Below are 25432 nucleotides of genomic sequence, written 5' to 3'. Positions count from 1 at the left end.
TATTTTAGATGGGATGGAAGGGGGTTGCAAATAATAAATAATATTTATTATATCAAGGCTACAGCTCTGCTGTGAAAGATTTTAGAGTCCTCCTTGAGTACACCCCCCCCCCCCCTTTTTTTTTTACAGTATAAAACAGTCTGGAAATAATGGAGAGAATACAGGGAAAAGGATCTGGAGCTAGATTCAACAGTCCCCAGGCCTTTAAAGGGAAGAAATTTTATGGTATAACTCGTCCTTTTTGTTGTTTTGCTCCATGACCTTTGTCTGTTCTTTAAACTCCCCAGACTCAGGTTCATCCTCAGGCTCAGGCAGATGCCACTGAATGAAGACCAGATAAATGATGGACCCCAGGACGCCCCCCACCATAGGAGCCACTAATGGAATCCAGAAGAAGTAGTCATAGGACCTGTGTGGGTCACAAAAAAAGGGATTTAAAATTGACCGTGTTGTGAGAAGTGATGCACAAATACCGATGTGGCAACTAGACATTGCGCTGAGATCATTGATAGAACACTGGAGCTAAGCAAAGTGACATAACCAGACAATAATTTTACGGCTGGAGATTTTGTACGTGGAAAGGTAGGAGGTGAATGTGCAGGGATATCAAAGCTCTTCATCTGACAATAAATAGGTGAAATAGATGGATTTGATTACATACGTGAAGACTTCTTTGCCCCAGCCTGCTGTGAAGGTGAAGAGTCGTGGACCAAGGTCACGGGCCGGGTTTATAGCAGCTCCACAGTTAGCCGACATTGACATGGAAATCCCTAGGACAGCAGTTGCTACAATTGGAGGGAGCAACGCTTCGGGAGCAGGAGCGTTTCTTTTATCATTCAGAGGAAGAATGCACAACATCAGCATGGCTGTGCCGACCACCTACACCCAGACATACAGGAGACAGACGACCGCCTGGTCAGTTTTCATTTCTGGCATGATCTATTAGATAATTGATTAATGTCTGAAAATCTCTACACACACTTTTTAATGTTGTAGAATATGGTATTGCTTTACAGCTGTTTGTTTTACATCAGATTAGATTACATATATTTATTTTATCAGTAGTAATTCTACTGTGCTTCCATGAACTACAGAGCTCTTATCTAATTTGTCTTGGCCTTTTGCTGACCTGATCGAGGAAGCTGGTCTGCACTGACACCACATCAGTTGGGTAAGTGGCAAAGATACTGGCTGTTTCATTAGGACCAAAAACAGTCAGAACTCCACCACTGAACTCCATAATTGCATCTGAAGGAGATGGGAGTAAAAAATAAATAAAAAATACAAGAAAAATACGGTTAAGTAACAAAAAAAGTGGAATTATTGCTACATGATGTATATTTGAAAAAAGAATGTCTCATTTCTCTCTCTCTCTCTCTCTCTCTCTCTCTCTCTCTCTCTCCTTCTCTCTCTTTTACCATGGTAGATGAGGTAGACAAGCCCAGAAGCGAGGTAAGCCCCCAATATTTGAGCCAAAGAATAGGGTAGCAGCTTTATCCATGCTAGATCTCCCAACACACAGAAACTCAGAGACACAGCTGGGTTTATATGAGCTCCTAAGAAAAAAAAAGAAAAAGAGAGTCAATTTTATGTCAATTCAAAGAAAGATTAATATTACAAATGATTTTGCATTAAATGCCCCAAAGCAACCCAAGACATAACCATTTTACCTGATACTGCCCTGCAGAGGTACATTGCACACATGACGCCTATAGAAAAAGCCAAGTTGACAGACAGAAACTGCCCCTTAGTTTCTCTGCTGGTTTTCACCTGCGCTGCTGCAGCACAACCAAACAGCTACAACAGAAAAATGATAATTATTATTTTATTGTGTATAAACTTATTGTTTTGAGGTATTTATTTGGGGCTGGTTAGTAAAGGTTTGCAATCACTATGGCACATTCGGTTAGAATGCAATGACTCTGATGTTTCTTCTTTAATTTTTATTCTCCACTGTAGATGGGTATGTGTGGTTCTGAAAGGATACACACAATAATGGTAAATAAAAGGTACACAATAATAAGTATAACAACAATAAAAATTTACAACAATATTATATAGTTACAAAAGGCATTAAATAGGATTAACTATATTCAATGTATAATTACAATAAATCAACATTATGTACAGACTGCTCTGAGCGGGACTCGAACCCGCGGCCGTAAAATTATTAGCGCCATTCCGGCGGTCTTATGTAAACAAATGACGGTGCAATTTTAGAACGTTAATCTTGAGGCATTTATAGGTACGCATGCAAATAAGCATATAATCCACATAACGGGTCTGATAAGCATATAAACAGCTGTCATGAACTATCATAATTACATTAATTCACACAAAGGAATGGCAATTGCATACAGTATTGCCATTAATATCTGAAGTCTGTGATTAAATTAAACCGCAACAATACACAAATGTATTAATAACAAAGATAAGAACATTTAAACTTACTTCTAGCTGCACGCACACACTTGAAATAAACTTTTGGAGAACACTCATTAGCTCCGCACTAAACTTTCTGATGCAACACACTTCTATATCCTTTGGCGGAACTACTTTCCGATGACGCTAAAGCTGTACTGATTCGTAGTTTCAACTGTCAATTAAAAAGCCCACCAATAGCATTCACTGTCCATTGTTTGTTATCACAGTCCTTTACAACAGCCGCCCCCGAATTTGCACAGTCAAATTCGTCTTTATGTAGAAGGACTTTTCTCCGCTTTATCAGTGTTATGGATGGATGGTAATTTAATAAGACGAGCTACTGGTCTGGTGTATACTTTGTCTTTTATTTTCACCTCTGCTGTCCTAATCCGTCCGTCAGCTCCAGGAAAGACATTGATGATCTGTCCTACTGGCCAGACAGCTCTGGGTATTTGAGGGTCTAGGATCATCACGATCATGCCAGGCTGTAAATTATCAGTGTCCTTTTGCCACTTGGAACGGGTCTGTAGGTTAGGAAGGTAATACTTGATGAATTGTCTCCAAAAGTGATCCGCAAGGACTTGTGTGTGCCTCCATCTGCGACGACTTAAAAGTTCTGATTCATGGTAGACAGCCTGGGGGAGCGATGGATCGAGCCGCCCCATGAGGAGAAGATTGGGTGTGACGGGATTGGGGTCTGCAACATCAGATGATGCATAACCCAGAGGTTTGGAGTTTAAGATTCCTTCCACTTCTATCAGCACTGTCCTTAATACCTCCTCGGTCATGCTTTGACTTTGCAAAGTGGCATATAGTGCAGACTTGATGGATCTTATTTCTCGTTCCCAAGCTCCTCCGAAGTGTGGACTACTGGGGGGGTTGAATTTAAACTGAATTTGTTCTTTTGCCAGTTGTGCTTGCAACAAAGGATTCAAAGCTTTAAAGGCTTCCTGGAGTTCTCTGTCCCCACCTTTGAAATTAGTGCCTTGATCTGAAAGTAGCTCAGAAGGCTTACCTCTACGAGAGATAAAACGACGCAGTGCCATCAGAAAGGAGTCCGTATCAAGACTGTGTAGAAGGTCTATGTGGATGGCACGAGTGGTGAGGCACTTGAAAAGGATGCCCCAACGCTTTTCATTGCGTCTTCCTACTTTCACTGTAAAGGGCCCAAAACAGTCCATACCAGTAGAAAAGAAGGCAGGCTTAAACAGTTGCAGCCTAGCTTGGGGTAGGTCTGCCATTAGGGGCACAACTGGCTTGGCTCTCCATTTTTGGCAATCAAAGCAAGAGTGTTGTTGTTTTTTAACAGCTGCTCTACCTCGAAGAATCCAGAATTGACGGCGAAGCTCTGCAAAAACTCGTTCAGAACCTGGGTGACAGAGTTGGTTGTCCATATCCTGAATGAGGAGTTGTGTTACTTTGTGAGCTGGGTCTAGAACCACTGGGTGGATAGTATCTGGATCTAGCAGTTCACTGCGGCGGAGTCGACCTCCGACTCGGATAAGTTGGAATACAGGGTCATATTCAGGTGCAAGGGTGATCAAACGGCTAGATGATTGTACTGGTCTGCCCATTGCTAGACAGTCAAAGTCTTCAGGGAAGCTATCTTGTTGAGATTTTCTTAGGAGATCTGTTTCTGCCAACTTGTAGTCATCAGCTGTTGGGTTTCCCTGTTTCCCAGCCACCCCATGGCGTAAGAGTACAGCTGCTTCAATTAAATCTTTAAAACTGTTGTACTGATTTGGATCTGGGAATGAGTGATCTTCAGCGACACTTACATGATTGCAGCAGATAGATTTCCTCAGTTCACAACTATCAATGTTACCTTGGCCTGGGGTAATGGGCCAGTGGTCCTGTGGCTGCCAGAGGAATGTTGGTCCTTGTCTCCACCGATTATCTGTTGCTAATTCTACCAAAGTTTTTCCACGGGTGATGTCGTCTGCTGGATTATTAGTAGAATCAACATAACGCCAGGTGTAATCACTGGTTAGTTCCTGAATCTCAGAAACTCGTGTGCCCACAAAAACCTTAAAGCGACAGGAGTCAGACTGTAGCCATGTTAGGACTGTGGTGGAGTCAGTCCAGAGGAAACAGGAACAAATGTCTAATGTAAGCTCTCTATTAACAAGAGAAGCTAACTGTGCACCTGTAAGGGCCGCACACAGTTCTAACCTAGGCATGGATAGCTGTCGCTTAGGAGCCACTCTTGATCTAGCAGAGAGAAATGACACTTCAGCACCTCCCTCTGGGTTTTCTGTTCGTAGATATGCAACAGAACCATAAGCCTTTTCCGAGGCATCGCAGAACACATGGATTTGTCGAGTGCAGTCAGGAACATCCATCTTTGGACTTGCATAGCAGCGGGTTAAGTTGATCTGGGACAGGTGTTGCAATTCCCCCTGCCAAGAGTGCCAAGTTCGAAGGAGATCTTCTGGCAGTACCGGATCATCCCATTCTCTGTGTTTTGCCCAAAGATGCTGAATGAGGATTTTGGCCCTAGTTGTGTAGGGAACAATGAACCCGAGAGGATCATATTGACTTGCTACCACTTTGTATATGTTCCTCATTGTTGGTTTCGGGCAGTCTAGCAGACGGCACTTATACTTTAGAGTGTCTGAATTGCACAGCCAACGTAGCCCTAGTGCAAATTCTTGAGGATCTTCCCCAGTCTGATTGAGCCAAAGCTCACTGCTCTCTGACCTGGCTTCCTTTGGTAAATGACAAATGACCTCAGGAATGTTGCTTGCCCATTGACGTAATTCGAATCCACCTGTAGCTAACAGGTCTCTTAATGAATCCACAAGCAATTTGGCTTCATCCAACGAAGAAAGGCTCTGTAGACAGTTGTCTACATAGAAGGATCTTTCAATAGAGTCTCGTACCTGGTCTCCTGGTTGACTGTGGTCGAATACATGCCTCTGCAAAGCGTATGTAGCACAGCACGGACTACATGTTGTCCCGAATGGGAGCACTTGCCACTCATAGATATCGGGTTGTTTCTCTCGGTCTAAATTGCGCCATAAGAAACGGAGGAGTGGCTTGTCTTCTGTCAGCAATCTCACTTGGTGAAACATGCCCTTTATGTCGCTACTGATAGCGACAGAGTGCTCCCTGAATCTCAGCAGTACACCAAGTAAAGAAGACCCCAAATTGGGTCCAGGCAGGAGTAGATCATTTAGGTTTTGTCCTTTGTAGGAGAATGAGCAGTTAAAGACAACTCTGTTCTTCCCGTTGTGACTCACCATATGATGGGGGATGAACCAAGATTCATCAGTCTCACTCAGTATCTGCTCTTGTACTTTGACTGCATAGCCAGCTTGTTCTAGCTTCCTAATTTCGTCATTATAAGCTTCTGCCTTTTGAGGGTCTCTCATCAAGCGATTCTCTGTGCTGCGGAGGTTGGCCATTACCGCTTCCTTTGTGGCTTGTAGTTTTGGCATGTGCTTTACCCTGAGAAGAGGAGTGGCATAGCGCTGGATCCCATTGATGTCAATCCGTTTGGACTTTGCCTCTAACAGGTTAACTGCATCCTGATCTTGCTTAGATCTAGTAATAAGCTTCTCATTCCTGTAAGGCAATACATCCAGTTGCCAAAGTTGCTGCACATTTTTGAACAGTTCATTGGAGGGAGACATAATGGAAATGTTCAGGCACTGTTGAGTCTGAAGCTGATAATGGACAAGCTTGGCAGGACCCTGGATTGTCCAACCCAACCTCGTTCTCACTGCTGCTGGTCCACCCGAAGGACCCAAGAGCACTGGCGCAATTGGCGTGATTAAATGAGGATAGTCAGAGCCAATTAGCAAGAGTGGATGAGCTTTGTCAAGGGCAGGAATGGGCAGCCCTCTGAGATGGCTGTACTTGCTTTGTAGAACTTTAATAGGGTAAGTATGTTCTGCCAATCCTAGCTGATCTGCTGTGAAAGCTCTGTTGATCTTAAAGACCTTCTGAGGCTGACAAGCAGGAGATATTGAGAAGGAAACTGTATTACCTTGTATGACCTTCATGTCCTGTCGAACTGTTCTCAGTACCAGATTCTCTGTCTTCCCGTGAAGATTCAGTTTCTGAGCAGCAGCCTGAAGGAGAATTGTTCTCTCTGAGCCATCATCTAGAATGGCGAAGGTCTCTAGCACATGCTTTCCATTACGTAAAATCACTTTGATGACTTTCAGCAGTACCTTACTGCAGCCTGCTTGCCTATCCAAGTAGAGAACCTCACTGGTGGGATTCGAAAGAGGAGGGGTTTCTCTAATTGGTCTATCATTGAGCTCGTGGAGTGCCTCAAGATGCCTGCCATTACAGATTTTGCAGATTGTTTTCAGACGACACTGTGCTGCTTGGTGGGTGCGACCACAACGCCAACATTTTTTATTTGTTTTTACCCAGTAACACTTCTGTTCTTTAGTAAGCTGACTAAAGTTCTGGCACTGATTCAAGTAATGTTGGGTGTTGGAGCAATAGGGACAGTATGCCTTTACCTTGTCTTGAGGTCTAGAAGCACTTGGACCAGACCCTTCTGTAGGTGGATTGGTGGTGGAAGGGCCCGAGCTGTGAAATATGGAAAATGTCTTACTAGACTTGACGTCCTTACGTCTGTCCATCCTTTGATCAAGGCGTTCCCTTCTTTCTCCAATAAACTCAAAACCACTTTCTTGAATTGTCAGTTCGTATTCCAGCCACTCTGCAAAGTTCAGAAGTGTGGGGATGCGGACTCCCAGGGGATACATGTACCTCTTGAAATCAGCTCGCAGGTCCTGAGGTAACTTGGATAGTAACCTAGTAACATGTGAGCCACACTGGAGTTCAACATTTCCACTTTGACCAAGTTGATCTAGCATGCCCACGAGAGCTCTGACCTTAAGTGCGAACTTCTTAAATCCAGTTGTATCATGACTGCGGATACTTGAGCCTTCCATGAGGTCAGCAATATGGCGTAGAGCTAACTGGTGGGGCTGTCCATACTGTTCTGCCAGGGAAGCCATGGTGTCTGAATAAGGTCTCTTTGAATTTGTGTAAGAGTCTGCTATCAGAAGGGCATCCTCGAATTTGAGATGATCTAAGAGGATCTGATATTTAAATCTCTCTGTGGCATCTTCAGGCAGAATATTATCCAGGGAGATCTTCAATCTTGCAAACTCTCGTGGGTCCCCTTTGGTGAAATCTGGAATTGTGGGCTTAGGACCTCGATATAATTTCTCTCGCTGAGGGTTGTGGAAGTCCTCAGCAGTCTCCTTGTGATACTGCATACTGACATGAGGAGGTATGGGGGGATACTTGGATTGTCTATCAATGTCATGTGACCTCTGCACATCAGATGCCACTGAAGAACCATCATCTGGTTCAAAGTACTCAGGCGTCGCTGGACACGAAGGTGGGTGTGATGTCCTGCCTAGTCTACGCAAACATGCTGTTAATTCCTCCACTAAGTCTGGGATGGCTGCTGTTGGAGGTGGAGGTAGTGGTTTATTCACTGGAGTTCGAGGAAGTGGGACATCATCAGCTACTGGTGGAGGTGGGGGTGGCCAATCCTCCTCCTTGTCTGGTATAGGGGCTCTACTAACATCCCATGTCGATTTACTGTGAGGCGGAATTTTATAACTATCAGTTGGCTGCTCTGAGTATGGCAGGTTGGCACGAGGTAGCCGCCATGGTTGCGAAGGGGCTTTATCGTGTGATGGTGGCACTGACCTATGGTGCAATGGAACCACAGTATCACCTCTCATATCTTGTTGCATGTCTAAAACTGTAGACTGTAGTTTCTGATTCTCCATCTTGAGCTGTTGAATAGCCTCCAATATCTCTGAGGATACATCCCCTGATACACTGTGGTGAGGTACAGGTGTGCTCTTATACATCTGTTCCACCTGGCCAGAATGGGTAAACGGCCTCTGCCTGAGTCCAGTAGAAGTGTCGAAGTGTCGAAGTGTCGAAGTGTGTGATGAGTGAGGGGGGTCATCTCGGCTACCCTCTCAATACGATAAGGCTCCTGTTCCTCTGTGGTGAAAGGTGTAGTTTGAACAACAGGTGAAGATTCATTATAGTGCGGGAGAGAAACATCATAATCTTTCAACCAGGCTGGTGGTCGCACTTGTCGTTTAGGACGCACATCAGCAGGCCTTCCTTCTCTACTCCTTTGGTCAGAAGACATTTTTACCAATTCCACAGCAATTGCAATCCGGCTCGAAGGACCATATGTTTTGAGGTATTTATTTGGGGCTGGTTAGTAAAGGTTTGCAATCACTATGGCACATTCGGTTAGAATGCAATGACTCTGATGTTTCTTCTTTAATTTTTATTCTCCACTGTAGATGGGTATGTGTGGTTCTGAAAGGATACACACAATAATGGTAAATAAAAGGTACACAATAATAAGTATAACAACAATAAAAATTTACAACAATATTATATAGTTACAAAAGGCATTAAATAGGATTAACTATATTCAATGTATAATTACAATAAATCAACATTATGTACAGACTGCTCTGAGCGGGACTCGAACCCGCGGCCGTAAAATTATTAGCGCCATTCCGGCGGTCTTATGTAAACAAATGACGGTGCAATTTTAGAACGTTAATCTTGAGGCATTTATAGGTACGCATGCAAATAAGCATATAATCCACATAACGGGTCTGATAAGCATATAAACAGCTGTCATGAACTATCATAATTACATTAATTCACACAAAGGAATGGCAATTGCATACAGTATTGCCATTAATATCTGAAGTCTGTGATTAAATTAAACCGCAACAATACACAAATGTATTAATAACAAAGATAAGAACATTTAAACTTACTTCTAGCTGCACGCACACACTTGAAATAAACTTTTGGAGAACACTCATTAGCTCCGCACTAAACTTTCTGATGCAACACACTTCTATATCCTTTGGCGGAACTACTTTCCGATGACGCTAAAGCTGTACTGATTCGTAGTTTCAACTGTCAATTAAAAAGCCCACCAATAGCATTCACTGTCCATTGTTTGTTATCACAGTCCTTTACAACACTTATTTTACAAAAGTGTTGATATTCAGCGTAAAAGCACAGCAACGTTTTGCTCCAGTTATTCCCAGTTGTGCTTGGTGGCATGCAAAGCACAAAGAACAAAATTTGGTCAGAAACACAATTTACTTCATAATGACCTCTTATTTTTTTGGACTGTTGAATTAAAAATATCACCATCAAAATCATGCTCTTGGTCTGACACCTGCAGTTGAAATGCAGCTGTGCAATTCAGTAAAGTGGTAACACTCTTGTGTCATATTCCTATTGGAGCTGATAGTACTCAAAAACTGACCCTGTACTGGATTATTTATTAAAATATGGATGATATTTCAGATAAAAATCTTCTGCACAAACAAACACTTTGTCAGCATGTATGAAAAACCTCAAAATACATAAATATTTCTGTTTTGTGTAACTTTTATGTATTTTTTCAAGGAATGCTTTGTTAACATTAGTTAACGCATTCGGTATCAATAACTTAACAAGGAAATACTTTCACAGCATTTATTAATCTAGGTTCATTTTAATTTCTACATATAATACCACATCTTCAAATTATAAAATCACATTAGTTCACATAATTTGACCAAGCATGAATTAGCAATGAAAAAAACATTTTTTTATTTATAAATAAACTTTAACATTCATCACTAATAAATGCTGTTAACAATGTTATTAATTTTTATTTCACGATACTTCATGCATTAACAAATGGTATTATTGCATAGTGATAATGAACAAAATTTCAGTAATGGAAACATATGTGCAAACAAAATACTTTGCTCAAAGTTTGTTTAATAGTGAAAACTATGCAAAAACAAAACAAAACAAAAAACCAACAAAACACTTACCAGCAGTACAAAAGTGCCTAAGATCTCTCCCATAATCTGTCGTGCCAGCTCATTTTTCACCTTGATCCTCTTATTTATCCGACTCATTTTTAGTAGTTTGGCTTTTAGGTTTTGTGCAAAACTTGCTGTCCCACTCTTTGGAGATGATCTTCTGACCTCAGTCTGTGTCTGTTAGCTCAGCTAACCTTTAAACCCTGTTTTAAATATACTTTCCAGGTTCAAACATCCCACATCAAGTAGACAACATCCACAACATAGCTTGTCTTATCTTGACCATGACCCCTTAATAAATCATTAATAATCATGTAGGACAAAGAGAAGAGAGGAGACCAGGAAAGAAAGAATCAGTAATGTCTATCTGCTGCTGTAAAACATTTATGCTTTTCAGTACGTCCAGATAATCGAATTATTTTGACACTGGAAGATTAGATGACATTTAGAAATGAGGTTATTGTACAATTATCTAGGTCAGATATCTGTACCCCCAAATTTCCATCCCAAAGCCACCATCCATTTTAAAATCATGTTTAATGTTACCATTGGCAACAATATTACTGTTACATTACCAGGCAGTTATTGAAACAATATATTCTTACAGGGCTGATTATGCAAATAATAAGCTCAATTTGTTATTTTTTTTCTTTTCTTTTCTTTTTTTCTATTTTGGCTTTGGTATGAAAGGGCAGTAAGATTTTCTGTTACTGTTGTTTAAAAAACTAAAATCAGACAAAAATAATGTATATTATCATAAATATCAAATATGAAAGAAATGTAGTTGCTTCCTTTGTCTTTAATATGAAAAAGTTCAATTGGGACGGATTTGTGCTGTACAGACAACATATACACATATACATAGCAGCTTAAAAAAAATTAATGGCTACTGATAAAGACTGAGAGTGCAATATTACATCAATATAAAAGCTTAAACATTATTTAAAACAAGAGATAGAAAAAATGACCTCCTGACCCCCAGTGCTTTTATGCTTTAAATTTTGGCAGTATTAATAGTTAACACACTTTGAAACACTATGGCAAATTATGATTTCTAATTGCAGAACTGAACATTTGCAAAAATACAATTTCACAGAGCCTGTAACAGCAAAAAACCTTATAGAAAAAAAAAAAACAGTGTATAAATTATGTCTGAATTGCTTTGAGAAGTGAGATGCAAGAGGAAAAGTAGAGGTCTTCAACTTGGTTACTGAGGACGGTGCAGTAAGACCTCCACTGGACCAGAGGGCAGTTTCTTTATTAGGCTCCAAGCCTCAAGACGCATCAAACCCACCAAACTCTGACCTTGCACCTCCAACAACTCATCCCCAGGAAACACTTCATTGACTGGTCCACCTGGAATCAAGAAGTCGACTTAATTGTTATAGAGGGACTTGGAATGAAACTCAGCACAAGAAGACTTTTTTTTAGCTTGTGCTGAGGGATGCCAGTAGCAAGTAGGTGTAAGGTCAGCAGCCATTTGACCTTACACATGAAAATGTTTCTTTTTACAGACTTCTTGCATAGTTGTGTTGAGTGCTTTAAATCAAGATAAAGTGGTCTTACCACGGAATATTTTTTTTACAGTGAGGGGTTTGTCTCCAGAGCTAGATCCCACCCCTCCTTCCAGACTAAATCCAAGATCAGAACTGGACTTGTTCAGAATCACATGCACTTTGCTGCCTGTAGGGGGCATGCACACACAAAGTATTACTATCAGATTGCAAAAGACTGCTTTCTTCGCACATTTATATCTCACATGTATACACAGTAAGGCAACTTAATCAGTATTATTATCAAATAACTTAAAATCTTCCCTAAATGTTGATTGATTTCCTGATGCTGTCACATTCATAATGACCACCACATATGTATAATAAAATGTTTTCCTTCAGATCACAAACTCTTTGTCACCTGTCCATCACTCACCAGTGATTCCTGATTTTTCAGTGTCTTCCTTTCTGTTGTTACTACTCTGGAGCACAACTACCGCCATGCCCTGTCCTCTTGCTTTTCTCAATGTATGCAGAGCGTCCCAGTGGGCGGAATTCTGCAGGGCAGTGCCATTGATTGACAGCACCTGTGCACCCTCAAAGATAGTGCCTTCCTGTGCTGCTACACCACCTGGTATTACTCTGTGGACCTAAGAGATGAGATCTGAGTGAAACACCCCTTTCAAGTTAAAGACAAATAGCAGACATTTAAAAGGCCAAAAAAGCTACTGACTTTGTGGTGTACTTAAAGGGTAAGTTCACCCAGATAGCAAAATTATGTAATTAATAACTTACCCTCATGTTGTTCCAAACTTTGGAACACAGTTTAAGATATTTTAGATTTAGTCCGAGAGCTCTCAGTCCCTCCATTGAAGCTGTATGTACGGTATACAGTACTGTGCATGACCAGAAAGGTAAGAAAATCATCAGCAAAGTAGTCCATGTGACATTAGAGGGTCGGATTAGAATTTTTTTGAAGCATCGAAAATACATTTTGGTCCAAAAATAGCGAAAACGATGACTTCTCTTCCGTGTCTGTTGTGAGAGAGAGTTCAAAACAAAGCAGTCTGGATATCCGGTTCGCGAACAAATCATTCAGTTCACCAAATCGAACTGTGAAATTCGAAAATGTGGCTGACACTCCCTCTGAGTTCAAACTTACTGTTTGAGTGCATGCATTACTCCAGGATATTGGTTTGTTTGTACTCAGAGTGAGTGTCAGCCACATTAAAAAGGTTATCAGCTTAAGTCATTTGTGGATTAATGAGTATTAGAGATGCAAACCGTTTACAACGATTCAGTTCGATTTGGTGAACTGAATGATTCGTTCGCGAACCGGATATCCAGACTGCTTTATTTTGAACTCTCTCTCACAACAGACACGGAAGAGAAGACAATGCTGAAGAAATTTGTAGTTTTTGCTATTTTTGGACCAAAATGTATTTTCGATGCTTCAAAAAATTCTAACTGACCCTCTGATGTCACATGGACTACTTTGATGATGATTTTCTTACCTTTCTGGACATGGAATGTATACCGTTCACACAGCTTCAATGGAGGGACTGAGAGCTCTCCGACTAAACCTAAAATATCTTAAACTGTGTTCCAAAGATAAATGGAGGTCTTACGGGTTTTTGTATGGACTTTTGTTTGACCAACTGTTTTTTGTTTTCTACTAGTCTATTAGTCATGTTTGTGCATTACAGCATTCTGTGATACTCACTGTGACTGGTTTATTCTGATCCACTCCACCTGCCAAGGTAAATCCTAAGCCACTCCCTACTTCCTTGTGTAACACAACCACTTGCACATCTTCATATTTCTGTCATAAGTCAGAGGTATAAGTTACAATAGCAAAAGGAAATAGGTAATAGCACATATCAATCTATAATTGTCTTTGTACATACATTTCATAACAAATTTGAAAAGGCATACAACTTTAAGTATATTTTATTGTCAAATTATGGCTTTTAGACTTGTACTTGTTGTACCTTCAGGGTGTCATCTCCCAAGCCCCTGACATCATCTATTAAGCTATCCAGCTCTTCAGTGCTCAGCAGAGTCACAGAAGAGAAGGCTGAGATGTCTGAGCTCATGGACGCAGAGCGTGTGTGTGTCGAAACATCATCACCCTCTGACAAACATTCATCTGATGGTTTATAGTCCACTCCACCATAATTACATAGTTCCACGAGACTAATAGGTTGACATAGAAAGAGAATAAGGGTTATGTGGATATAGAAATTAAAAAAAAGAAAAATAAATGTAAGGTGTTAAAACTGGGTAACCTGGTTGTTTGTGCATGTGAAATAAGCGGACTCTCTGAATCAATTATACCACTTTTTTCATATCAATTACCTTAGAGAGAAACTTTTGCGTTCTGATTGGCTCATGTTGCTTGTGATGGTCACAGATGACTCTCCTGAGTCAGAGTCTTCATCAGTGTCTGTTTCCTCATAATCGTCTTCTTCATCAGAGCGCCTCCTATCCATTCTAGTAGAGGTCAAATCCTTCCTTGTTGTTTCATAGTTGTTATTATTAGAGTTATTGAGTGAGGAATATATTGTCTGGGTAGGAGTAGAACTTTGAGGAGGATTGGGCAGAGCTTTGGGATTGTTACCATTGACTGTTATGGCTCCAGGGCTACTTTGCTGTTGGATGTTAACTGTGAGAGAGGCTCTATCAGCTGAGTCCGTTGGTGTGTTTTCATCATCATCAACTAATTGTACATAAATTGACTTTTGCTTTAGTAAACTTTTGGGATTTGACTGTTGAGAGATTGGTTGGATTCTCGCTTTTTCTTCCGTTGCTATGTTTCTGAGCCCTGAGGGGGCAGTGGTGGTAGAATCTGGTTCATCCATGTGTTTTTTATCCACAGTCCTCCTTTCATCTTCATCCCTCACGTTGGTAAGTTGGTCAGTTCTTGGTTCATTAATTTGTTTTAATGCTGGAGCAAGTTTAAGACTCTTTTTGCATGTATCTTGAGGTTGTTCTAATGTTGGCCTTTCTTTCAGTGTGGAATTTGAGCTGAAATTTGTTCTTAGACTTTCTTTGTTCCCCCCAACCCTTCCAAAATTTAGATTTATTTCGGAATCACTCTTCTTCAATCGAGCTGCAGGCCTGGAGGGCTCTGGTACAGATAAGGTCCTCCTGGAGCGAAAAATCTCTGGTGTGCTTCTGCTCCGTTGAGCCAAAGATTCAAACATGCTGATTGTATTCTTCACAGAATCTGAGGATGGTAAACGTGACTTTTCTAGAACACCATCTCCTCTCCTTCCTTCAGTTTTAAACATAAATACATTATCTTTCTCTTCTTCTTTAGGGATTTCATTGTGTGCTCCTCCTTTTGAGGCTAATGGGTGTTTGTCTTCCCCAATTTCCTCTTTGATTCCTCCGGATGTGGTAAACAGGTTTTTGACACCCTGGCGGGAGATGCTTGAACTGTCAGGCTGGTTCCTGCGAGCATTGCATTGAGCAGTTGCTGACAGTCTACTCCTGGTCCTTTCTAAGGACTGACAACAATACTTTGAGGACCCTGTAAACCACATTCTGCTTGTCCCTTCTTTATCATCAGGCAGAAGTGACTGAGTTTTTTTGGCAGAGGACATTTCTGTACTCAATTTAGGCTTTGATGACACTGAAAAACTTAGTCCAGAGGAACTGTCCCTTTGATAATTTCTGTTCTCCCTGTTGGTAGAGGGTTCTTGCTTCGGTACAGAGTATGCTTTTGAAAACCCTCTTGGGAATGTTCCAGCTTTTTCTCCATTGTAAGAAGGTTTCTCCTGATGGATGTCAGTACAATCTAAAGAAGCTCCAAACACATAGTCAGGAATGTATTTTATGTGTCTTGGAGTACAGTCCACTGTGTCCATAGATTTGGGATATGATTCATCAGAACTTACAGTATTGCTGCGTTTTAATCTGATTGAATCTCTTTCCATTATTGTTTGATTTCCAGTTATTTCCTTTGCATTGGAAGATCTCATTCTGTTTACTGTCTGACCAAGACTTGATTCACCTTGTTGCTGTGCCCAGAGACTGATTCCTTCTCCAATGGATCCGTGGCTAAGTCTTGGCTTCAATCTGGATGGGAGTGACTGACCACTGTTCATTCTCACAGACGGAGATCCAGAGAAATCCTTTCTGTCACTGTTCTGATTGCCTTTATTGGTTGCATAGTAAGTCTGAATCCTCTGTGAAACACTACTGGGTTGATTCTCTTGCGTGAATGAAGTTATCTTGTTGTTTGTCCCCGTTCTCTCGAAATTGGATCGCCTCATACAATTTTCAAAGTCTCTGGTCCCACTAGTCATCCCAGTTCTATTCCCATGTCCTGCTTTCCAGTCTAAGCTTTTGCTTTTGTTTGACTGATAAGATCTCCTCAACTCATCTCCTCTGCTCCTGTCCTTTTCTGCCTGACTCTTGTCTTCTTGAGTGTTAAACTTCATAGAGCTCACATCAGCCTTTTCAGAACTGATAGGAAAAGTTGAGTCTTTGCTTGAATCCTTACTTAAAGTGTTACCTGTGTCTTTGTCATCAGTGTTAGTGTGGGTATCACTAGCTGAAGAAGTACAAGCTTTGTTGAGGTCCTTACTGGGATCACTTTTCTGGCTTGAGTCTTCAACTTTTCCTCCCTCAAAAAAAAAGCTTTTCTTCCTGAGGTCCTTGGTAGTAAGTGTTTTAGCAGAGCGGATTTTGAATCTAGCAGCTGAAGAGCCAAAAGGCATCGCAGATAACTGACTATGACTTTGTTCTGCTGTTCCAGGTGCATCTGCACCTTCGGTTACAGTATGCAAACTCATGCTTTTAAATCACGCTTAATGTCACACAGTGTATTCATTACAGTAGGATTTGAAGGCTGGTTGCTGAAATTGATAGCATCTTGTTCAAAATGTTTTATTTCCTTTTGCTTGTAATGGCGGACTGTATTTTCCTACCATCGTTATAATAGCTGGAATAAATCTGTTTGTAATCCAGGGAAGTGAAGTAGACCCGTAACTTCAGCTTGACTCAGTTGCTCTTCTGAGAGATGTTTCACGCTCTCTGGATCAAAAAGAGCCAGTAATGGGTCTCCGTACTCTGGTTCTTATCTTGTTCTGTCATGTTAAGGCAATAACAACATGTGAAGGTTAGCTTTAAGCAAATTCAATATGGTGAATTAATTTTACTTCATTAGATTCAAATTGCCTCCTGTTTGCTACATAAATTAAAATTAATTTGAATTAGAATGTAAAGGCATTTTCATTTTCATTGTGAATGGATCAAAACCCTGCTACAATGGCCTGAACTTACAACCTGGCCCAGACCTTTAACCACTAAGCTATACCATCTCCCAAAGTGGACATGCTAGTACTTCAGGATTTCATCATACTGAAACTCTGTATTTATTACTGTGAGAGTCCATAAATCTCAGCCAGGCATATGGCATCCATACCCTGATATGTAAACACCTACAAACTTTGGACAGACGGCTATAAATCAGAAACTTCCCGCCAATGTTTAAAAATCAGAGCGCAAGTGTGTGTATATGCATGCATGCATTTCATTTTATGTCTACTCTGACAGCATTCTTAATGCTACTTGTCACACTCTTGAGCTCTTTTACAAAACCTGATACACAGTCAGATAACAGGCCAAACACACCAGACTACAATCCTAACACCACATGTTACAGAGTCCATACATCGTTAAAGGTACATTATTCTTTCTGGGTGAATAAACAATTTATATATTTATAGGATTACTGTTTTTAAAATCTGTGAATAATCTCAAATAGCCTAGCAGGAAATCTGCATCTCACTTACACACCCACGATTATTCAAAGCAGCACATTGAATTTCATTCAGACACTTCAGTAACACTGATAATAGTCACATGCAATAAAGCAAGCTCCAATGTACAAATCTGCATTCCTATCAATTTAAATCATATTTAGGCAATATTGAATCAACAGCTGAAATGCAAAAAATTTTACAATCAGGATTTTTTTATGCCTTTTTCCAGATTTGTTTGCCCCTCCTTATTCTGTTGCAAAGATCGCTTTTGTTATCTTAAACTGAAAATGTATATACATCAAGAGCTATGTTTAAAATAAAAGACATGAGTAAACAGCAAGCGGAGACAGAGTGGAAGGAGGAGGAGGATGAGTGACATTCACCTTCCAGGAGCGCAAATATAGACCTGATGAAAATAAACCTGAACTGATTGAAAACAAATAAAGGAAACATTGACACAGTAAATATAGGTTATTATAAGGTTGTTCGTAACCACAAATGGCCTTGTACTACTGCCTTGTATTTCACAGATATGGATGCAAAATAGGATTACCAGTCCCATATGACTGCAACATTTCAGACTTTCCAAGGAAAACAGGTCAGTGTCAGTTTACAGAAACACCTGTTCTTCCATGGCACGCGCACTTGAACAACAATGGCCATACACAACCTGCCACATAATCTAACCATATATGAGTTTTAGCTCTCCAAACAGAAGTAACATACCTTAAAGGACTGTTGTGACAGGTGTTCCCCATCCTGACTTGTGCCTCTAAACTCTCTCTCACTTCTTGCATTCTGTCAATTTTCTGTGATGCATTTCTACTGTCATAAGAACTTGCCTGACTGGTTTGACATGCTTACCCTTTTCCACCCCCATTGACTGTTGTGCCTTCCTCTCTCATTTCCTTACCTCTTTCTCTCCTCCCCCGTCTCTTTCTGTCTGCCTCTTTCTTGTTCTCCTTCCATCTGTTTGTGTCTCAGTTTCTTTGTTTCTCATAACACACATACACACCTGTCAGCATGTACACCCTTCATATCTAATGAGAACGTTCCTGGTCTATGGTTTCTTGGTGACTCAGTAAATGTTAAAGGGTAGAGTAGGTAAAAGTTTGTGACAGGCATCTGGTCCTAGAGTTCTAAGACATCTGAACATGATTCAGATATATGATGACTTTATATAAAATGTCTTTAGTTTACTTTACTGTAGTACATATATATATATATATATATATATATATATGATGCAGTAACCCTAATTATCTGTCCATAGCTAATAGTAACAGAATCCAAACAAATTTAAATAAATCAGATTACCAACACAATAAGCTACACTAAAACTACAATTATATTAAATCAACAAAGGGCTTCAATAAAACCTCATCCTTGAATGAACTCTCCAGTTATGTTTGTTATACTCAAATTAAGTTTCTGCATCATTTTGACAATTAACTACTACTATGATTTTACAAATAGTACCAGATACACACATTGAAACCCATTTATTTTCAGACAACACACCCTTCAGTCTTGAAGCTCTTTAGTGATGTTTTTGAGTTTCATTATGCTAATGCTGATAAATATGTTTACCCGAGGAGTTCGCTTATATTTTATCTGCGCCATCTTTCTTCTTCCCTCCACCTTTGCTCATTCACTTCGTCTGTACATTTTTGCTTGCTCAGATATTTACATTAAAACAGTATTAAAATGAGTGACCTGTTATGCTGTGGTTGTAGTTAGAAGCAGTTATCCAAGCAGTGTATTCCAATTTTGAACTATGTTAATAACAGACCAAATAAAATACATACTTGCAGCAGTACTTAAAACACTATATGACATATGACTATAGGAAATTTGAGATTATAAACATACAGTATATAGTATAAAGATGAGTGCCAGATGTTAGCAAAAACCGACGACATAGAGTGTCAAGCACCAAACACAGTGCTTAAACAAGGAAGGATGACAAAGACTATCTTATTATACAGTATTTTAAAAATAAACAGTATGCAAGATAATGCACATCTTTGAAAAGGAAGATTAAAAATGTTGAATAGACTTGCATTGACCAAAGTTTCAAATGAAACCAGAAATACCAGCACCACAATAGAATGCATAATTTTAGGATCTTGCAAACCATGACCCAGAAATGCCAAAGACATGTTTGCAAACTGCTACTACATGAGCATTTATAACCTGTTAGCCATCCTCAAGGATCATTTACATGAATTAAAAATACAAAAGCCTGTAGATGGAGGCCCCAATACACAGCACAACTTAATGTACACAACCTTATAAAGTAGTAAAAGTGTAACTGACGTTAAAAGTTAAATTCATAAACATAATAATACTATATGCATTGTAATGGAAACAAAACATTTTGATAATTGATTACCTGGGTGAATTTTTGTGGCACACTTGTGGGCAGAGCTGCTCAACTTCCTGCAGCTGCAAGAGCAAATGAAGAGTGCATCAACAAGAGCTGCTGGAGGCTGAGCAGTAGCAGATGGGCGGGAGTTAAGTTTGAAATGTATGAGAAACTTGACAGCCAAACCTTTCGCAGGCTCTAAAATGTGTGTCTGAAGAGACTCAGACTAAACAAATTACTGTTTTATGCTGCTGTTTTATATTATAGGAATATATCTAACTTTTGTATGTACATTACATACAGTAATACAATGGATTATTATTACTGTTGTTAATTAGGGTCAATAAACATTTATTGATTTCACATGTACCACAGTTAACCAAAAAAACTAAACTAAAGAAAAAGATTAATTAACCATTAAACATTACATATTTATACATTCTGCAAACATATAATGCAAACCAAATCAAATAGTATAAAGCCTAACAACAGCTGTGTATGTGCAGTAACCATCATCACTCAACTGTCTGTCTTGCTTCACAGACACATGCACACTGCTGATGGCAACAGCAGAGGAAGCTGGCTAAGTTTGTGGTTTCAGAGAGACAGAAATGTAAAAGCAACTGTTTGTTTCGACCAGTTTTTGATCGCAAGTAAATGCAGACAACACACTGACATGAAAGTAATGAATAAGTAATCCAGTCAAGCCACATTGTTGACCTGCTTGTGGACACACAGTATAATTAGATGTTTTAGCATTATCTGTCATTTGATGACCTGTTAAGCCAAAACATCTTGAGAAATCGGTCACAGTGGAGAAATTTAACTTCTTAAGTGCTGAATAGCTTTGCATCCTCCCTGCAGCTTTAAAAAGTTAATGCCCTAGCTATCTGTAGCTACGTAACGGCATTGATTGTCATACAAATCTGACAAATGCAGGATGCACATGGTTAGTGTGGTTTATTTTTAACAAGACAGTGTGACTCCCTTTTTTTTTTCATTTGGCTACCACAGTCTGTACTATATAGAGCTTTAATTTCTAGTTTATTTCATTGTTCTTTACCAGAGTCAGAGAAAAAGTCATGATTGGTGCAGTATTTACTGGGAAAACAAGTTAATTCTTGTTGTCGTTTCGTCCATCTGCCACCCACCTCTGTTCCTTTTGAAAGAATCAGTGTCATTGTTCAGTGTGTTGATCTGATAAAGGCCAGTTGTCCGCTAAGTCAGATGTTCTCAGAGAGCTCACTTCACAGAAACATAAGTCTAGAACATTGAAAAACCATGTGCATAATGTACATTGACAGTAGTGTGTGTAGCTTGTGTGTTTCTAGAGAGCTATAATCTAACACACAGAAAAAGTTGACAAGAAAGCTTTGTTTTTTCAGAACAATGGTGGTTTTGGTGAAAAATTATATACCATATATGCCACTTCTGTATGAGTAACTCTCTTAAAATAGGCTGATGGAAAGTGAAAGGCATCACATGTGGTCAAAAGGGGAAAAAGTATTTTCTTTAAAAAAGGAACTCATTTGATAAGGAGTAGGCCTATAGAGGTTTGTTTGCTGTTATATAGACTATATCAGCAATGGAAGTATATTTGGAGTTTAATTTGACATGCATGCAATAATGGTTTATGAACAATTTGTACACGTTTATTTTGCTAAACTGAAATTTACCTGTGCATCGCATTCTGCGCACTGGGCATTATTGACAAATCCTTAACTAATGTTGCATTAAACAGCCATTAAACTTTAAAGAAGACGAAGAAGACGACGATTGTGCTGCTGCGTTATTTATGCCAAACCACAAGGTGGCGTGACTTAAGAGTAGACGGACATTAAACAGCCGAAGAAGAGAACACGAGCTGTCAACAAAAGCTCTCCGGAAAATGCTGCTGTCAACCCGAATAATAACGAGCTAAATTTTACCATTGACCACTAAACTCCAACAGTATCTTATTTTAATGACCATTTTACTAGAAACTCACAATGGCAGATGGAAACACTCTGTCCGGTGTAAATGTTGTGCTGGTTATGGCCTACGGCAGTTTGGTAAGTACCAAAGTGCATAGTATTTGTATAATAATAATTTTTTTGAACATGTAGTCTGAATACTTTAAAGCAATGTGTCTATCTCAAACCCTAGTGAGTTGCCCATCCAGAAAGCGTCCTGTGTGGCACCTATGATCATGATGTTTAAAAAATAATGCATATATAAGCAGCTTACTAACTTGTGGCCCTCTGTCAGCTGAGAATACCAGCTAAAATAAAGCAGACAGTGTCAGGACGGGATTTGAGCATGTGATGTGTTGAATGGTCTCGTCTGTCATTCTGCAGGTGTTTGTGCTGTTGTTCATCTTTGTGAAGAGACAGATTATGCGCTTCGCTGTGAAGTCTCGCAGAGGACCCCACGTGCCGCTGGGTCACAACGCACCAAAGGTATCAACAGCTCCTCCTAAATCCAAAATATCGTTCGTGTATTTGTAGAGGACATTTGATTTTATAAATTCCTCCTGAGAAATACTTCCCACAGTCCTGTTTATTGTAACAGCAACTAAGTTATTTGGTGGGAAAAAAGTACATAGACTTATCCATGTATAATACTTTATTTTACTCGTTTTTTATTTCCTACTTCACTGTTGTTTAGGCTTAAATACATTTTCAGTCTTTATGATGCATTTCAGAATTTACTTTTGTGTAGAGTCCAATATATGCATCCAATTTGCATTGAATTATCAACAAAACTGGCCAGTCTTTCGTTTATTTTACCTTTATGATGCGTTTTGTTGCATACCGGTTTGTATTGCACTGAAGTAAGGCTGCATCTTTCATAGGAGCTGAAAGAGGAGATCGATTCCCGTTTGTCAAAAGTAAATGACATTCGTTATGAGCCAAATCTACTCTCTAAAGATGACGATCGACTGAAGCATCAAGGCCAGAATGGTGAGAGGGCCGTAGCAGTTCTCTGCGTAACACTATTGCAGATGTTAACACTTACGCCTGGATTTGTGTTTGTGTTTGTGCAGGGTGTTATAATTATCTCTTCAGAATGCAAGCGTTAGATGCCATCAGAGACTCTGGTGAGACCTTCTTCTGCCTCAGTGTGCATTTTAATGAACTTAACTTTCAAGATTTATAATATGTTGTGTTATCAAAAACTAAAATTCATTTTTGATCATTTTTATTTGGTTTCATTCAGTGTTCAAGTAATTAAAATGCATTTTAGTTAATATTTATTTTTTCTTCAGTTAACAAGTTAAAGTTTTTTTTAAACATTTGTAGTACAGACATACATTTCACTACCAGAAGTCTTGCAGGGCTGCATTTATTTGATAAAAGCCTGATCTGATGTGATCTGGCTTGGTCCCACCTGTAGATATCCCGTCTCGTGAGCTGGGATGCAGTGCCAGCGCTCTGATCGGCCGCCGCTACAGGAACTGGCTGCAGGACCTGCGAAACTCTCACGCTCTGTTCAAGTCAAATAACAGTTCACTGATAGATCGCTTGCTGGATGGCTACGACAGCGCTCGCCATGGGACAGGGGTCAGTCTAACACGAGAGTGGAGACGTGTGTTAAATGCTGATGTACAGCAGGTGGCGCTGCAGGACATATATAAGAGGCTTGTGTTTTCTTTCCTGTAGGTGTTTGGTGAGGCAGAGTTTGTGAAGTATAAAGAAGATCTTTCTGAACTGGCTGCTCTGTAAGTGCTGCTGTCCAATTTTTACTGTTGATCTCATAAATGATCACTCCTCTCACTCCGTTCTGCCTCATTTCTCCACAGTGTTAAGACCCACTCCAGCAGCACCAGTCTAAACCAGCAGCACCAGTCAGCAGCTAAAGAGCTGACCAGCTCTCCCGGGCCTTCGTCTGCCTCTACCATTCAGGTCACGTACCTGCCGTCCACCGGACAGCGCAGCAAGAGGCCCAAACACTTCCTGGAGCTCAAAAACTTTAAAGACAACTATAATACGCTAGAAAGCACACTTTAGAGAATGAAACCCAATTGAGGAACTGTGTTCATTGCACACTGGAAACTCCTATATGTAGAAACGAAAACCTCAAATCACATAATGACTGTGAGAATGACTTAATATATGACTAAATCTGAGGGATACACGTCAATGCAGCTGTTATGAGAGCAATGCGCGAATGTTATGTTTATAGTTTTAATGTTTTTCTGATGGCGCTGACAGGAAGCACATTTTTTTTCTAATGTTACAAAGTCACTGTTTACCAGCTTTTATTTGCGAGAATGTCCTTTTAATTTGAATAGGGACTGTAATGTTTATACCTTTATTGTCCAAAGAGCACCAACAAAGCACCCTTTAGCTGAGATGATCAAATTTTAACTGGATTGACTTTTCTGGCACAAACACATGGATCAAATTCAGCTGAAAGGACATTAAAGGGATAGTTCACACAAAAATGATAATTCTGTCAATTTAAGCACCCTTCACTTGTTCCAAACCTATAGGAGTTCCTGTCCCCTGCAGAGCACAGAAGATGTTCTGAAGAAAACAAAACAGTTGATGGTAGCCAGTGTCTTCCATAGTATATATATATAAAAAAAAAACTATGGAAGTGAATGGCTACTGTCAACTGTTTGGTTTATTTTTGGGTGAACTATTCCTTTAACCTTTACACCAGTTTTATACTAAGACTACTTCAACTTGAGGTTTCCAAATAAGATCCTGTGCCACATCCATAAGAAGAGCTTCGTTTTAATAGAAATTTGGAGAGCTATTAATTTCTGTGCTGTCGATTAGATGATTGTCCTCATTTCTTTTTAAGTGCCATTTTAATTTGTGAATTAGTTCTTGTAAATATGTGTATAGGAGGGACAGTGTGAATCGATTTGGTTGTTGCGATGGTAATGTGGCTTAAAGAGCTATGTTGACCTTCACTGTATTCTGAAGTCTTATCAGATCTAATGAAGCGTCTGCTTCATCTGGACCTGCACCTCTCGGCCAGTCACTGGTTGGGTATGCAATTCAGGGTTTGCTCACCAAGGATGCATTTATTTGATTAAAATACAGTAAAACAGTAATAATGTGAAATATTATTTACATTTAAAATAACTTTTCTATTGTAATGTATTGTAAAATGCCAGTTGTTCCTGTGATTCATGTTTCAGAAATCATTCTAACATGCTGATTTGGTTGTCGAGAAATATTTCACATTATCAAAAGTTTAAAACAGCTGAGCTGCTTCATATAAGATACCCCCCCCCCCAGACTTATGATAAATACAAAGTTCATAAGAAAAGCATTTATGTGAAACAGAACAACATACATAGAACATAATTTGCAATAGTTTAAAATAGTGTAACATTTTAAATGTATTCACTATCCATTTTGATTCAATGAATGCATAATTGCATCAAAGTATACTGTCACCCTCAAACAACCTGAAGATAAAATACAGGGATATGTAATGTGAGGGGAATAAAATAACACTCTGTTGTGTTTACACCGGAGGTTAGATTTCATGGTACCTCCCCGTATCATACAATTTTGATAG

At 39.7% G+C, this 25432-nt stretch overlaps 3 protein-coding genes and 1 long non-coding RNA gene across 6 annotated transcripts; 2 read left to right on the top strand and 2 right to left on the bottom strand.

Annotated features, from left to right (window-relative positions):
* LOC128030973 (aquaporin-10) lies at nt 1-10905 on the bottom strand. Of its 3 annotated transcripts, XM_052619083.1 has the most exons (6): nt 10287-10905; nt 1671-1797; nt 1419-1556; nt 1130-1248; nt 662-879; nt 1-409 (listed from the first exon to the last, which is right to left on the bottom strand). In XM_052619083.1, the coding sequence occupies exons 1-6, from the start codon at nt 10371-10373 to the stop codon at nt 205-207; spliced, it is 894 nt and encodes a 297-aa protein (XP_052475043.1). In that variant the 5' UTR covers nt 10374-10905; the 3' UTR covers nt 1-204. The 3 variants fall into 3 exon arrangements, 2 of the variants coding, with proteins under 2 accessions (XP_052475043.1, XP_052475042.1); XR_008188010.1 differs by lacking the exons at nt 1-409; nt 662-879; nt 1130-1248; ... (1 more) ...; nt 1671-1797; nt 10287-10905 and adding exons at nt 1804-1975; nt 2452-8748; nt 9225-10280; XM_052619082.1 differs by lacking the exons at nt 1-409; nt 662-879; nt 1130-1248; nt 1419-1556; nt 1671-1797 and adding an exon at nt 1982-8748.
* On the top strand, nt 785-1553 carry LOC128030975 (uncharacterized). Its single transcript, XR_008188011.1, has 3 exons — nt 785-915; nt 1095-1171; nt 1427-1553. It is a non-coding gene; the product is annotated as an uncharacterized LOC128030975 (long non-coding RNA).
* A 153-nt stretch (nt 10906-11058) lies between the features above and the next one.
* LOC128030974 (uncharacterized) lies at nt 11059-20021 on the bottom strand. Its single transcript, XM_052619085.1, has 7 exons — nt 19940-20021; nt 14129-16866; nt 13762-13966; nt 13494-13592; nt 12207-12420; nt 11844-11960; nt 11059-11633 (listed from the first exon to the last, which is right to left on the bottom strand). Exons 2-7 carry the CDS (start codon nt 16570-16572, stop codon nt 11485-11487), a joined length of 3228 nt encoding a protein of 1075 aa, XP_052475045.1. The 5' UTR covers nt 16573-16866; nt 19940-20021; the 3' UTR covers nt 11059-11484.
* A 1708-nt stretch (nt 20022-21729) lies between these two features.
* LOC128030911 (protein C1orf43 homolog) lies at nt 21730-24962 on the top strand. Its single transcript, XM_052618993.1, has 7 exons — nt 21730-21963; nt 22249-22350; nt 22746-22854; nt 22938-22991; nt 23288-23454; nt 23554-23612; nt 23694-24962. Exons 1-7 carry the CDS (start codon nt 21901-21903, stop codon nt 23899-23901), a joined length of 762 nt encoding a protein of 253 aa, XP_052474953.1. The 5' UTR covers nt 21730-21900; the 3' UTR covers nt 23902-24962.
* The last annotated feature ends 470 nt before the right edge of the window (nt 24963-25432 follow it).

This window comes from Carassius gibelio, chromosome A16 (genome assembly GCF_023724105.1).
Source record: "Carassius gibelio isolate Cgi1373 ecotype wild population from Czech Republic chromosome A16, carGib1.2-hapl.c, whole genome shotgun sequence".
Lineage (NCBI taxonomy): Eukaryota > Metazoa > Chordata > Actinopteri > Cypriniformes > Cyprinidae > Carassius > Carassius gibelio.
Note: the sequence above shows the minus strand (reverse complement) of the source record. Positions and strands in the feature narration are given on the sequence as shown.